Source organism: Natrix helvetica (genome assembly GCF_964273705.1).
Source record: "Natrix helvetica genome assembly, chromosome: 1".
NCBI classification, from domain to species: Eukaryota; Metazoa; Chordata; class Lepidosauria; order Squamata; family Natricidae; genus Natrix; species Natrix helvetica.
The window spans coordinates 62,028,126-62,043,949 of record NC_138548.1 but is presented as its reverse complement, the minus strand read 5'-3'; the positions used below and the strand labels follow the sequence as shown (position 1 = coordinate 62,043,949).

Here is a 15,824-nt window from a genome sequence, read left to right as displayed (position 1 = left end):
TACATTTCCTAACTTTAGAAGAATAAACTGAAATCACATGATCAGTGAAATAGATCCTGACTGTTTTTATAAAATCTATTTAAGATATGTTTCAATTGATTACATTCCTGACGTCTTACTTGGCATTCGTTCCAATCCAGTAAATGATTCCATTTTCATCAAAATTATGCTGATGTCTGAAAAGAAATGTCTGGCCTTCCCGCAGTTTTCGTACAAAAGCAAACGAAGCTCTATCAAAGTCATACCACTGCTTTGCCACCTAAAAGAATACGATGGTTACCAAAGCATCACAGGATACCTGGCATTTGCAAAATGAACAAAAAGGATCTTGCTCACCATTTTAAGAAGATATTGTTCTAAAGACTCTACTGTTGCCAAGGGCTCCATTTTCAACATTCGGCCCGTTCGGTCTATCAAGGCTGTTTCCCCAGAAGCACGTTCCAAGCGAAATCGTAGCCGTCTTGTTAATATCTATAGAAAATGTAACAAAATTTTACTTTCATTTAATGAATTACGAAACGTACAATTTTAAATTAAAGCAAAGATTCCTATTTTGGGAAACTGAGAACTAATTTCAGTGCACATTACATTCATATATCAAAGCGATAGTTTGAGTGTAATGCCCTTTTCTGAAATAATGAAGAAAGTTGTTGTTGGTTTGAGCTTCAAGCTTGGCGATTTGGTTGCAAACATTTCGTCCCGATTTGAGGAGACATCTTCAGGGCGCTTTGGATTGTGCTTGTCTAGGGGAGCACTTTCTGAGTCCTGGCCTGATCTCAGGTTGTGATTGGTTGGCTGTAGTTGCTGAGTCATAGTCCTTGGTTTTAAGTACATCTGTGTGATGTAAATTAGTGCTGGTATTGTTTGGATGTCTTCTGAGGATGTCATGGTCCGGTTTCAGGTTGATTTGATCGGCTGCTTGTGATGTGGTCTAATTTCTTGTGATCTGTCGAGTTATAACTTTGTTTGCAGTGTGGCTGTTCATTGGTATTTAAATGCTGCCTTCGGGATTATGGTTGATGTTATTCTTTCATTCTAAAAGGTTGGTAGATTGGGTCAATTTCAATGTATCTGTTTATAGCTTAGAATGAGCTATAACCACACCAAACCACAATCCCATAGGCAGCATTTAAAGACCAATGAACAACCATGCTGCAAACAAAGTTATAACTCAACAGATCACAAGAAACTGGACCACATAATGGAGCCAAACACTGTCCTTCAAACCAGTTCATATACGCTAACCAAAGAACTATAACAACAAATGATGTTGTTTGATCTAACGTATCTCTTCCAAACATACCTGCCACGGAGATTCTGTCATATGCTCCAATAATAAATATTGGTGATTAGCTGAACATTAGCCAAAACATGTAATTCAGAGAGACTGTTTTTTTTTAAAGAAAAAAAGGAAACTCAACAATAAGGGTTTCATCTCTCTCTTGCATCTCAGCTAATTGTAAATATGAATTCATCAATGTGCCAACTGATCTGGCTAATCTTGTTCATCTTCTTTTATATATAAAGAAGAAAGGGTAAGGACAAGGATCCTAGCCTCATCTCCAGGTTATATAAATGGAACAATACCAACTCTAGGTAAAAAAGGGCAAATGTATATTATCTGGAACTTTATCACCAAAGACCGGCAGTTAAGAATGAGGCCCTATAAAATTCCCAAGTTATGGAATGCACTTGTGCAGGAATTGCACCTTCCCCCCACCCTTCCTTCAGAATCAAATTTCTTGAATTAACTGTTACATAACAGCAGTTATTTTAATGTTTGTCGTTGAATTTGTATATTTTTTTAAAAAATCACATAGCTGTAAACTGTAACTTCCTCAACAACATGACAAAGCAGATTTCCATAGGACTGAAAAATTACCTGGAGATTATATGATGATCCTGGTGAATCATACAAATGTAACGGAAGTCGTTCAATAGATTCTAGTACTGCTATCAATTTCCGAATTAATGCAACTGCTGGACGACTATGAACAAAGAGGAAACATTATAAAATATTTGGAGAATATATTATTTCAAAAAAAAATTCAAATTAGACACAGTGTACAATGTACCAAAGTATCAAACTCCATTTATTAGAAAATATTGTTTGCATAGCTAAACATGGGGAATAAAAAATGTTGTTCTAAAAAAAATGGCAGTTCCTGCTAAGTGCAGAGAACTGTAGCAATAATCCATATATACTGGGAAGGAGAAGAGCACTGCCCTAAGAAATGGGCAAATTGAATCAATCATTGGCTAATAATTTTTGGGGGGGTGATTTAATACAATATTTGTTTGTTTTTACTGTTGGAAACATCATAAAATGTTTATCATGTCATAATACATTTGTAATATGTTCAGTGACTTTAAGTTACCTTTCATCATCTTCATTTTCATTGAAAGCTGTTTTGAACACATTTATTCTTTCCACTAATTGACTACAGTCCTGTTTCAAATTGTAATCCATATTCTAAGATAAGAAAATACAATTTAATGCTAGCAAAAAAATAACAGGCCACACACTAAGTATGAATGAATCTTAATCAAAAATAACCTATATCTGTATTGGTTAGAGCCACTTATCATGCTATTAAAATTTAGAGTTTTTTGCCTTATTATGCTAACCCAGGCATTTATAAATATTTCACATGCTTTGCACAATGCTTTTTCAAACTGCAAACTCTTGAGAAAATACTAAATATACTCAAGGAAACAATTATATGAAGTCATTTAAATTCAAAGAAAAAATAATATAAATGAAAAATGATAAAAAAGCTAAAGAAAATCATCTACTTTATATATTAAAATTATCACTAATTACTATTTAGTAATATCATAAAATACTGAAAACCAGTCACTACAAAATATTATTGTAAAATATCACAAAACCTCTGCTGTAGACATATTGTTTCATTCTTTGATTAGTAGAAAGTACAGGTCACAGTCCTCGACTTACAACCGTTCATTTAGCGACCATTTTACAACAGTGCTTAAAAAGTGTCCTACGCCCATTTTTCATACTTACGACCATTGCAGCATCCCCACAGTCATGTGATCAAAATTCAAATGCTTGGCAACTGACTGAAATTTACGAAGGTTGCAGTGTCTTGGGGTCATGTGATGTCCTTTTATGATCTTCTAACAAGCCAAGTCAAGGGGGAAGTCAGATTCACTTAACAACCATGTTACTAATTTAAGAATTGCAGTGATTCACTTAACAAACGTGGAAAGAAAAGTCATAAAATGTGGCAAAACTCACTTAACAAATTTATCAGCAACAAAATTTTAATCCTAAACTGAGGATTACCTGTATTGTCTTTTTCACAACAGGCCACACATTTCCAAAAGCCATTTCTTAACATCAGGAATATCACTTCCCCAATTTCTCAATATAATTCTTTTATCCACCCACATCATGGCACAATATGAAAACCAGGTCACTAACTAGGAAAGTAACAGTGTTTCATGCACATACAGTCAAAGATGACTGTAGGGGAGCTTATTTAGCTTGACAACACCAGAGAGGAAATTTGGAAGCAATCTTATTGAAAGACTTTTCATCTCACAATTCCTTAGCTCCGAAAGGGTCCCAAAAGCCATGTCAAGCATAAACCATCTCTTATGCTATCTTAAATCTATTAATCAAATTGAAATAATATTTCTGACGAAGATATGAATTCAGAGAAACCTCCAATAACAGACCCACAATGTCCATCTTCGTGAAAATACCAAAAATATGTCCTACAATAGATTTAACTTATTTGACACAGTTCCACAGTTTTGATAACAATCACATAGGTCTAAGGCAGTGGTGGGCAACCTTTTTTTTCAACTGAGCCAAATCTCGCCAAAACCACGATTGAAATTTATTTTGAGAGCCACATTTTTAAAACCGAAAATACATAGGATGGTACACTGTTTTTAGTTTCAATAAACTCTGGCATTTGAAGCACGTGGATCACGCGGCGTGATCGGCTAATTTGCTACTGCCCGCCCGGCTCCCCGGTTAGATTTTTGCTGGGAGGGGGCGGGGGGAAGCTCCTTAGCCTCCGTTTCTTTTTCTGCCTCCTCGCTTCTCGTCCCCGCCCGACTTCAGGATCCTCCCTAATAACTGTGGGTTGAAAAAAGGGAAAGGGGCGCTTGTTTTGAAGTGCCCGAGAGGAGGGAGGGGAGCAGGCGCCCGGCACACAGAAGAGCCACATTAAAATGTGTAAAGAGCCGCGTGTGGCTCGCGAGCCGCGGCTTGCCGACCACTGGTCTAAGGCAATTGCCATTATATTATCTACAGCAGAAAGTCTTTTGCAGGGCTAAAAAAAGACAAAAAATTTAAACTAAAGTATATGCAAGTAGTCCTTGATGTGACCACAATTGAGCCTAAAATTTCAGTTGCTAAACAAGATAGTTATTAAGTGATTCCCCCCCCCCCCCATTTTACAGCCTTTCTTAACACAGTTAAGTGAATCACTGCAGTTATTAAGGTAGTAACACAGTTGTTAATTGAATCTGCTTCCCCGTTGACTTTGTCAGAATGTTACAAAAGACGATCAGATGACCTTGGGAAACTGCAACTATCATAAATACATGCCAGTTGTCAAGCTTCAAATGGTCACTAAATGAATGGTTGTAAGTCGAGAACTACTGTACCTGTATGTATTTGACTGAATATTCCATATAGATTAATACAGAATGTTTTAGAAATTATTGGGACATTTTACCAAGGAAAAGAAGCAAGAGAAAATATCTTCCTCTTTCTGGTCTTCTCTGTAGCAGAGTTATAAATACTTTCTGTACTGCCTAGGATACTTAGAAATTTATGTTGGTCACATTCTAACCACTGCATCAGCACAGCTCTTATAAATTTATATTCCAACTTTAAAAAAAAGGTGTTGGCAGTTATCTGCATTCTTCTAACAAGTTGGTAGGAAAATAAATGACAAAGGGCAACAGTATATTATATAGCTGAGTGAATATTTGGATTCCGTTCTTCCTAGTCCAATATTATACTAATCCACAATAAACTTACATTATTCAATACAGTAAGGAGAGCCTGCACCAAGCCACTGCTGCACATTTCATATGGTGAAATTGTAGTTTCATCCTTTAGCAGGACAATTAAATTTTCCAGGGCAGTCTTCATTAAATCTCGCCAAGTGTTTTCTCCCTCAATAAACTAAAAGAGAATGAAGTAATAATTCTCCCATTAATGGCACATTATTCTACACAAATGGTCGAATTACACATATAAGAATTTTACAAGAACAGTTTTCATATATGCAATATGTGGAATATTTTGTGACAATTAAATATAACTTAGCTTAAGCATTAAGAGGTCAGAAAAATTCTACGTTGTATCTCTCCAATATATTGGCATTAAAATCATATAATCGATTATTTATCAATTATATAGTCAAGAGTCCTTCATGATATTCTATGGAACCAGGAATTATGAATAAAACGTAAACAGCATTAATTGGGGGGGGGGGGGCATTCTGATCCAAGAGTTTACAATTCAACCCTCCTGGCTTGATGGAATAAGGTTTGAACCAGTTTTCTAAAAATCAAGAGAAAGGGTCGTATCTGTACACTGAAGAGGGATGCTATTCCAGAAAAATTGGGATTAAGGAGCCTGTGAAGTAGTTATCCTAGCATCTCTTACAATATAAACAAGTATTTCTGGGTGTACCCATCACTTTAAGTTGTTGGATGAGGTATATATAGTTCATAAATGTTCTTAATGGCAGCCCCATGTAGAATATGTTAAAACAGTCCAATAGAGAGATGACTAAGACATGCATGACTGTAAGTAATGCCTGCCATTCCAGGAAAGGTGACAACATGCACACAATATGAAGCTATATAAAGGCTGTCTTGGCCACAGCTGCTGCTTGCTCCTCGTGCATGAACTGTGAGTCAGCAAGAGTTCCCAAACTTTAAACCCAGCATAACGGTGACTCAGGCAACATAAAATTGTAATAAACAAATAAACACTGTTCAAACTTGTGTAATTTTGCTAGAAAGAGCAGGCGTAGAAACCTGTCTTGCTGGGCTGAATGTCACTCAGTTCTTTTCCATCTAGATCTGGACAGTACCAGGGGCCAGGTTATACAATTGGGTATAATTGAGGTCTTCAACACCCCCAATTAATGAGCTAGGGCTCAATCCTCCTCCAAAGAACCCTTACTTCAAGGAGAACAATTATAATATAATTTCTCCCACTCCTAATACTTTTAAACAGCTCAGAATGACCATTGTCTTATCTGAAGGGTCGTTTTCAGGGCGCTGCTAAGGAGAGTCCAAGCAAGGGTTAAATACAGCCAATCTGCCCAGAACTGAATTTAAACTTCAAGTCATGCCTCTGGTGCTGACTATCTTCAGGTTTTTTCAATGAAGGCGTGGAACTGTTGCGCACTGAGAAGTTCAACAATAAGTCAATGAACCATATCCAACTTAAGAACCAATCCAACTGGAGCTGCACGGAAACAGCGGAACTAGACCCCAGGGTGGGGTTGGACTCTCCTTCGCAGCGCCCTGAAAATGACCCTTCAGGTAAGACAATGGTCGTTTACCAGGGCGCTGCTCTAGAGAGTCCAAGCAAAGGACATACCCAAGCTAAATGTCACTAGGGCGGGAAGCAGTCGCGTTCAGGGTCTCTGCTAGTATGAATGCCCTGAAGAACTCGCCTCCCAAAAGCCCCTTCCGCCAAGGCAAACTTGTCCAACTTGTAATTCCGAACAAACAGAGATAATGAAGTCCAAGTAGCAGCCCTGCAAATCTCCTCAATCGGTGCCTGCATCACCCAGGCCACCGTGGTGGCGGCACTCCTAGTAGAATGTGCCGTGATATGGCTAGGCACAGGTTTGGACTGCAGAACGTGAGCGAGGGTAATGCAAGCTCTCAACTACCGTCCGATCATAGAGGAGGAAACCTTGCGGCTCTGGGAGGACAGTTGGAAGGAAACGAAGAGTGATTCAGAACGATGAAACACAGCCGTGCGCTTGACATATATGCGGAGCGTCCTGCGTACATCGAGCACGTGCCAACGTTTCTTCCTCAGGTGCCTTGGATGGGGACAAAAATCCGGGAGAATGACCTCCTGGGCCCAGTGAAACCAGGAGTTGATCTTAGGGATGAACATTGGGTCCAGCCTGAGGACCACCCTCTCCTGTTATATCAAACACAAATCCTCCAATAGGGCTGCCAGCTCTGAGTTATGCCGCGCAGAAGTGATGGTGATCAAAAAGGTGGTCTTAAAGGTCAAATGTTTAAGGTTGGCCGACCGAAGTGCTTCAAACGGAGGACCGATCAAGGCGCAGAGGACAATGTTGAGGTCCTATTAGGGGTGTCTGTGGACCAGCGGGGGTCTCAGATTGTTGCGCCCCTCAGAAAGCTACGGATAGTAGGATGACACCCAAGTGAGGAGTGTTCATCAGGAGCAAATATCCTGGAAATTGCAGCCACCTGATGTTGTAGAGGTTTGGGCGCCAAGTCTTTGTCAAGGCCATCTTGCAAGAAGTCCAAGATGATGGGAATCGTGGCTGAAGTTGCTGATACGTCATGCGAGGTGCACCAAGCGTCAAACAACCTCCATGTGGCATCATAGATCCGAGTCGTGGAGGGCTGCCTGGATGGTGTGGATGACTTTGGTAGAGAGACTGCCCCTACTCAGGAGATCCCTCTCAAGTGCCAGATGGCCAGCTGCAGCTACTGGGGCTCTGGATGTTGAAGGGCCCCTTGGCCGAGAGAAATCTTGTGCGGAGGGTTCCGCCAAGGAGGGTTGACGGACTCACCAGATCGGCAAACTAGGTTCTCCTGGGCCAGAACAGTGCCACAAGCAAGACCTGCACTTCCTCCGACAGGATCTTCCAGATGACTCTGGGAAGGAGAAGTAATGGTGGGAATGCATACAACAGTCCCTGCGGCCATGGGCAATGCGAGGCGTTGACTCCCTCAGCTTGCGGATCATGAAACCTCGTGAGGAACCTGGGAAGGTGCGTGTTGGTTGGGGTGGCGACCAGTGGACAGCCGAACCTTTGGGACAGGCATTGAAATAGTTGCGGATGTAGTCGCCACTCTGTGTGGTTGACCGTGACCCTGCTCAGCCACTCCGCCTGGATGTTGCTTACTCCGGAGATGTGCTCCGTCTATATCAATTGAAGATGTTTCTCCGCCCACCAACCCAGGGCGTCGGCTTGTCATTAGCGATCTGGAGCGAGTGCCCCCCTGGCGATTAATGTGCGTCTTTGTCGCTACATTGTCTGTGAGCACTCTCACGTGATGTCCCTCTACTGTGAAGTGGAAATGGATGAGGGCCAATCTGACTGCTCTCAGCTCCAGCCAATTGATGATGTGAGAGGCTTCGGCTGAAGACCACCTGCCTTGCGCAAGTTAATTGCGGAGGTGGGCTCCCCAGCCGTAAAGGCTGGCATCCGTCGTGATGGTGAAACAGGCTGGCTCCCTGAACGGGGTGCCCCTCGCCAGGGCTGGAGACAGCCACCACTTGAGGGATTGACATACCTTTGGGGAGACCAGCACCAACCTCGTCGAGCTGCTCTCGTTGGCCCTCTGGTAGGGCAGCAGGAGCCACTGCAAGGGGCGAGAATGGAGTCTTGCCCACGGAACAATAGACAGGCCCGATATCATCTTCCCTAGGAGTTGCAACAACTGCACGACCTTGGCATGAGGTGACCGCTGCACCTGTAGGACCCTTTCTTTGAGGCTCGCTACCCGCTCCGGGGACAGGAAGACTTGGCAGGTGACAGTGTCGATGATGGCCCCCAGGCATTGCAACCTGGTCGTTGGTCGAAGATGACTTTTCTCCAAATTTACGGAGAAGCCGTGGTCCTGAAGGACCTTCATGGTGTACCTCAAGTCTTGAATCGCTGCTGTGGCGATGACGACTGGATGAGGACGTCTTCTAGGTAACAATGGAGCCGCACTGGACGAGATCTGAGGAAGGCTGCCACTGCTGCAAGGATCTTTGTAAACGTCCCGGAGGCCGATGACAGGCCAAATGGCAGGGCCCCGTACTGGTAGTGGCGGGTGGCATAAACGAATCTTAGGAACCTGCGGTGGGGATGTGAGGTAGGCCTCTTTGAGATCTATGGAGGTTAGGCTGTCTCCTGGCCTGACGCAGCCCAGGATGGGCTGCAGGGACTGCATCTTGAATCTCTGTTAAGTTATGTAATAATTTAATCTTTTTAGATCTAGGATTACCCTCCATCCCTTGGAGCTTTTGGGGAACAGAATGGAATAAAACCCTGTTCCTTCCTGACCTGGTGCAACCGGTTCTATGGCTATGATGTCCCTGAGATGCCAGATCTCCTGTTCCATGAGAGCCCTTTGGAGGGGACACAAGGAGTGGGGACAGCGGATGAAGTGTCGGGGAAGAGGGGAGAAAAATTCTAAGGTCAGACCCAAACAGATTGTCTGTAGGACCGACTGGTCCGACGTGATCTGCTCCCATTGGGCGTGGAACAACTGAAGACGCCCTCCTATGGCAGCTGTCCGATGGTGGTCATTTATATCTTTTGAAAGGTCGGGAACCAGACCCCCCTCGAAAGGGACTCATGGAGAAATTCTGGCAACCTATCGCAAAATGGTTGACGGTCCTGGGACCTGTGTTTAACCATTGCTTGGACTCTCCAGAGCAGCGCCCTGGAAAATAACATGATTGAAACTACTTTTACCCAGAGATTGGCACTGTGGTTAATGCCCTCTTTATGATAAACCCAGGCTAAAATGTTTCTATTTTTGCAAAAATAGTCCAATTACTTCCTTTGCAACTGTCTCCTAAAAAGTGGACATTGAAAATAGATCACTAATTGTCCAGTACCATGTTTCCCCCAAAATAAGACAGGATCTTATTTTCTTTTGACCCCCCTCCCCAAAATAAGCACTTGGCCTTATTTTTGGGGAGGTCTTATTATTTTCAAGGTGCAGGAGGTGGCAAGCGTGGTCACCTCATGGCTGCTGCTGTATTGCAATATTTTTGGGGAGGGCTTATTCTTTGGGGAGGGCTTATTTTAGAGCTTGTGCTCAAAAGCCCGATTGAGCTTATTATCCAGGGAAGTCTTATTTTCAAGGAAACAGGGTATATCTGGGTTGAATGGGTATTTCTTAAAACAGGAGTAACATTTTCTCTCTCAAATTAAAATAATCTTGGGGATATTTCCAGGATATCTATGCAGTAAGTGGTTAGTGGTTTAGAAGAGAATTATGTTTGAATCAAGTGAATGTCAACAAAAAAAACAACCATGTCAATATTTCATTTTACTAATGAAACTTGCCTGTCTGTTCGTATGAAGTTCCCATGAAGACTCTAATTGAGTTGCTATATTCCTGAGTGTTACAACTACACCTCTAGGCATACTTTCAACCGCTTTAAAATGGTCATCATATAAGTCTCTGGCCATAGTTCGTACCTGATAAGAGATATAAAAATACTGTGATATATATATGTATGTATTATGTATGTATGTATACATACATACATACACACACACACAAATACACATACTATACACTCATATATACATTAATAATTTTCTGAGGTTTCTGGATATGTTTTGTTTATAAAAGTAGTACATACGGAAATTATAAATTAGCAAACAACAAGCCAAACTGTCTGTGAAATCTGATTCTACATAATCAGTATATTAATACACTGTGAAATTGTTCTTGCTTAGCTCCTCTCATTAGAAGGTACATTAATCAATCAGAAATACATCATGTTATGTCTGAATTAAAACTCCTAATTACCAATCATCTAACAGTTAGTTTTAGATTCCAGAGAATGATAAGCCAGGAATTCCAATTTTAGATACCAAAGAGTCACAAGATATGAATTCTAATATGGATTAATCTTTAAAAAGGTTCAATTCAGAGTCTCAGTGAAATTTTACAAACAACAGCACTGTTGTTTCTAGGCTGGTCAAGCCATCAACACCTGTGGAATGCCTCTTCCAGAGATGTGAGAGATTGCTCATTAAAAATATTTTATACTTTTAAAAAAAATCAAGGCCGTTGAAAGATCTTTACTGTTTGATTTTATCTTTTGCTTTAGGAATTTTAATTTCTTGATTTTTTTTTTAAATCTACATTTAAATTTTTACAAAAGTCATCTTGAATTCAGATAGAAAGCTGGATGGAAAATAAAACCATACAAAGAAACTATGTGTAATTGTGAATATGTCACATAAAATTATTAAAATGTACATAATCTTTCTGCAAATTGAAAATGCTGAGTTCCACAGGTGTCATTTATAATATAGTATCTCAATCAAGTTAATGAATTTTTTACCAGATCTCTTTTGCTGAACAGAACCAGACCCTACATCTCTGTCACTAACTAATCTCCCCAAAATGGCTATAGCATTATTATGATGTGTGTATGAGAGGTCTGCTGTTTCTGATGGTTTGTGTTAGGCATCTGCAGACAAAATATGTCTTTGGAACAGATAATATTGTGCTTCTAGCTGAAATATACCTCCCCTACCAATATAGACATGTTATATGTGAAGTGGTAACAGGCAGTATTTCAGTTTAACCCTATTCTTTACTCCTGAGTTATTGCATCCATTTTTAAAAAAATATCAGTAAGGTTTCTTCTCTTTCATAGCTGAAGTTACTTTTTCATTTCTTTTAAAATATAGGCAGGCTTACCATTTGAAGGATATCTGACTAACAAACAGCATATATAAGGAGCAGTTAAAAATGAAGACATTTAAGCTATTTAAAATTGGCAGAAATTATCCTAACCTTTTGTTTTGTTTTTTCCAACTTGGATTTTAGTTTTCTGCCCCGTTTTCCAGTCCAACCAGTCACAAATTCTGATCCTGAAAAACAACAGCTAAAAATTAGCTGAACCCCAATATAATATTTTCTACAAACCAGATATATCTCCCAGAGAATAGGAATCCAGCTGCTTAACCAAAAAAGTGCAAATATATATATATATATCAGAGGTGGGTTTCTACCGGTTCGGCCCAGTTCGGCGAAGAAGGTAGTAACTTGGCCACCTACACACCCTAACTGGTTCTATTGTCGGTGGCGCCATCTTTATTTTTGCTTCTGCAAACGCGCAGAACAATATTCACTGCAGAAATGTAATTTTCCCCTCTTTTCTTACGTTCTGCGCATGTGCATACCTTTTTAGGTATAAATGCGAAAGTGCATGGAGTGCGTGCAAATTTTTTTGCACACTGAATCGGCAGTAATGCTAGTAGCAGCCCACCCGATACACACACACACACACACACAAATATGCAGGTCTTGGCGTATTCGAGTCTTTTCCTGTGTAAGATTGAGTGTATCTTGGCGACATTTCGACAAGGTCCCACTCGCCATCTTCAGGCTGGTACCTTCGGCTTCGTGCTTGTGCGAGCAAAGTGTGATTGGAGCTGCCGTCTTTCTATAAATATTGGTGTGTGTGTAGAGTGCTTGCTTTGTTGCTGTAAGTGGGTTGGTTGGATGTGTTGTTACATCTTGATTAGTTGATGGAGTTGATGTATGCAGATTAGTCGACTGTTTCGTAACATCCTGTGTGGCTGAGGTACTAGCTGTGTGCCCATTGGTCTTTTGTGTTGTAATGACCTGGGCTGTGGTCTGCCCATTGGTCTTTTGTGTTGTAATAATGGGCTGTGTGATGACATCCTGAGCTCTAGTCCTGATCTTGTCTTTGGGGTTTCTTAACTCATCTCCAGAACCAAAGGCCTAGCTGACAAAGACCACCTGAAAACTGAATTACACACTGTCACAAATGTATTATTTTCCAACGGATTCCAAAGAAAAATAATTACCAACCTAATCCAAAGGGAGACTCCCCTCAAGAACCGAGACAAAGAACAGGACAATGGCATCGTCCTCCTTCCTTACATCAAAGGCACCACAGATAAAATCAGCAAAATTCTCCACAAGCACAAGATCAAGACAGCCTTCAGCATTGACCAAAAAATAGTCAACATCTTAAGAAACCCCGAAGACAAGATCCAGCTAGAAAACCAAGGAGTCTACGAAATGCTATGCAAAATCTGCCCAGCCACATACATTGGACAAACTAATAAGGAGAATAAATGCACGCATCGAAGAACACAAGAACGCAGTCAAAAAAAAAGAAAAAGCTTCCTCCTTTTTCTAGCACCTTAAAGCAACAGGACATGAAATTGATTTTGAATGAACCAAATTAATCTCCAAAAGTGAACACTTCAACAAGAGGATAATTATGGAAGCCATCGAGAGGGGTGATCCCATGGGTGCTCCTTCTATTTGTTTGTATCTTTGTCCATTATGGACGAAGTATGAGTTGGTTAGGCAGTGGTTGGTCAGGTCCAGGATGTGTTTAGGGGGGTTGTGTTTGTTCTGGATAGCTGTCAAGGTTTATTTTATAGGCAGTTGGGTGAAGAGGGATGTGACATCGAAGCTCATGAGTAGGTCTCTGGGTTGTAGGTTTTGTTTCTTTATTGTTTCTATGAAGTGGAGTGAGTTTTGTACGTGTGAGGTGATGGTTTCTGTGTAGGGTTGAAGTTGTTTGGCGAAGAATTTGGCAAGATTCTGTAGAGGTGAGACTATGGAGCTGACTATGGGTCTGAGTGGTGTTCCTTCTTTGGGTATATTGGGGAGGCCATAGAGCTTGGGGCATCGAGATGATTTCTCTTTGCGGATGATTGTTTGCTGGATCTCTTCACTGATGGGAGAGGTTTTTCTTTTGGATTTGGTGTTTTTTTCCAGGTAGGTGGTGGGATTTGTGTTTAGAGGTTTGTAAGCGTGGTCTTAGAGTAGATTGGATAGTTCGATTCGACCGATCACCATGATGGAAGACAATGAATCGGGGGTTTATATTTCTGAGTCACATTTCACAGGTTCTAGGTCCAGACATATTGACATCCGTTATCAAAACATAAAACAATTAGTTAAACAAGGTTTTGTTAAATTGCAATATGCATCTACACATGATCAAATTGCTGATATGCTCAACAAACCACTTCCAGCAGCTCAACATGAGTATCTGCATAAGAAGATGTGCCCTATTTGATGATGTACCTGATGTCCGCTCAACTGGCAAAAGAAGGGGTGTCACTGCGTTTATTTGGTTTGCCAGCTGTGCTTACATTCTGAGTTATACAGTAGAATGAATTGACTCTTATCTCAGTTTCACTGCACATGTACACATTCCTTCATCTTTATTTCTTTCACTTTACTTTTCTTTTGTCCGTCTGCCAAAATGTGATCATTAACTTAGTAAGTTTTGTTTTTACTTTATTTACAATAAAATGTTTTTCTTAGAATATATCTCGGGTTTATTTTGCTTATTTAAGAAGTATGCTTCAAGGAAATTCCATGATTCACACCTCGTTAATTAACAGGGCTCAATTTACCCCTGACAGGCTTGGTAGTCAGATGTGGTCATCACCACTGTAGCATTGCCTTGTCTGCTGGGGGAATGATTATGTTGTTGTCTTTCCTCAAGTTGGTGAGTGTTTTTTGTTCTTCTTTCTGAAAGTTGCTTCTGGGTGGATTGCTGGAGCAGAGGATGTTGGTGACTTCAAGTCTGATTTTATTGGCTTCATCTGGGTTGATATTGGTGAGGGTAACTTCAACTCCGCATCTGATGTTTTCAATGGGGATGCGTTTAGGGGCGATTGCAAAGTTGAATCCTCTGGAAAGGACATTGGTTTCTGCTGTGGTGAGGGTCCTGTATGATATGTGGTCTACTGTTTGTTTCATGACTGTTGAGGGGGGTTGGGCTTCTGTTGTTTTTCTAGTCTGTGGAATTTGTTGGTGTGTGTGTCTGTCTTGTAGGAGGTTTCTGTTTCGGCTCTCCAGAGGGCTAGTTGTTTGGATTTGTCCCAAAGTGCTAGGTGGATTTTGTTGCTGAGTTTGAGGTGAAGAATGTAGACATCCTTTTGTAGATTAGGACATCCTAATCTACAAAAAACCCAATGGCTCCCTAGGACACACCATCTATTGGAAAAAAACACACACCAACCGCTACTTAAACGCACTATCACATCACCACCCTGCACAGATCAATTCTTAGCCAAGACTCTCATCTCCAGAACGAAACGCCTAGCTGACAAAGACCATCTGAAAACTGAATTACACTCTCTCACAAACGTATTAATTTCCAACGGATTCCAAAGAAAAACAATTACCAACCTAATCCAAAGGGAGACCCCCCCCCACAGAACCGAGACACAGAGCAAGACAACGGCATCGCCCTCCTCCCTTACATCAAAGGCACCACAGATAAAATCAGCAAAATTCTCCACAAGCACAGTATCAAGATAGCCTTCAGCATTTACCAAAAAATAGCCAACATCTTAAGAAACCCCAAAGACAAAATCCAGCTAGAAAACCAAGGAGTCTACGAAATACCATGCAAAATCTGCCCTGGCACATACATTGGACAAACTAATAGGAGAATAAATGCACGCATTGCAGAACACAAGAACGCAGTCATAAAAAAGGAAAAAAAACTCCCTCCCTTTTGCAGCACCTTAAAGCAACAGGACATGAAATTGATTTTGAAGGAACCAAATTAATCTCCAAAACAGAACACTTCAACAAGAGAATAATTATGGAAGCCATCGAAATCGAGAAACACCCCCACAACATGAATAAACGTGACGATACCTCCTGCCTACCAGACATCTGGAAACCAGCACTAGTCAACAAACGAACCCCACCCATCATAGTTGCAACACAAAAGAACAACAGACACACAGCCAGCACCTTAGCCACAAGGATGATACGAAACAGCCGACCAATCTACAAACATCAACTCCATCTACCAATCAGGATGCAACTACACAGCCAATCAACCC

General features: G+C 41.0%; 1 protein-coding gene across 5 annotated transcripts in view; it reads right to left on the bottom strand.

The window, feature by feature from the left end:
- The window catches only part of HECTD1 (HECT domain E3 ubiquitin protein ligase 1), a 76,865-nt gene that overhangs the window by 31,977 nt on the left and 29,064 nt on the right, over positions 1–15,824 (bottom strand). For all 5 annotated transcript variants that reach the window (XM_081936865.1, XM_081936868.1, XM_081936869.1 and 2 more), the window contains exons 15-21: positions 11,761–11,837; positions 10,290–10,424; positions 5,027–5,173; positions 2,379–2,473; positions 1,883–1,988; positions 337–471; positions 120–259 (exon numbers count right to left, since the gene is read on the bottom strand). In XM_081936865.1, the coding sequence (XP_081792991.1) occupies positions 120–259; positions 337–471; positions 1,883–1,988; positions 2,379–2,473; positions 5,027–5,173; positions 10,290–10,424; positions 11,761–11,837 (835 nt within the window). The remainder of the gene's footprint in view (positions 1–119; positions 260–336; positions 472–1,882; positions 1,989–2,378; positions 2,474–5,026; positions 5,174–10,289; positions 10,425–11,760; positions 11,838–15,824) is intronic.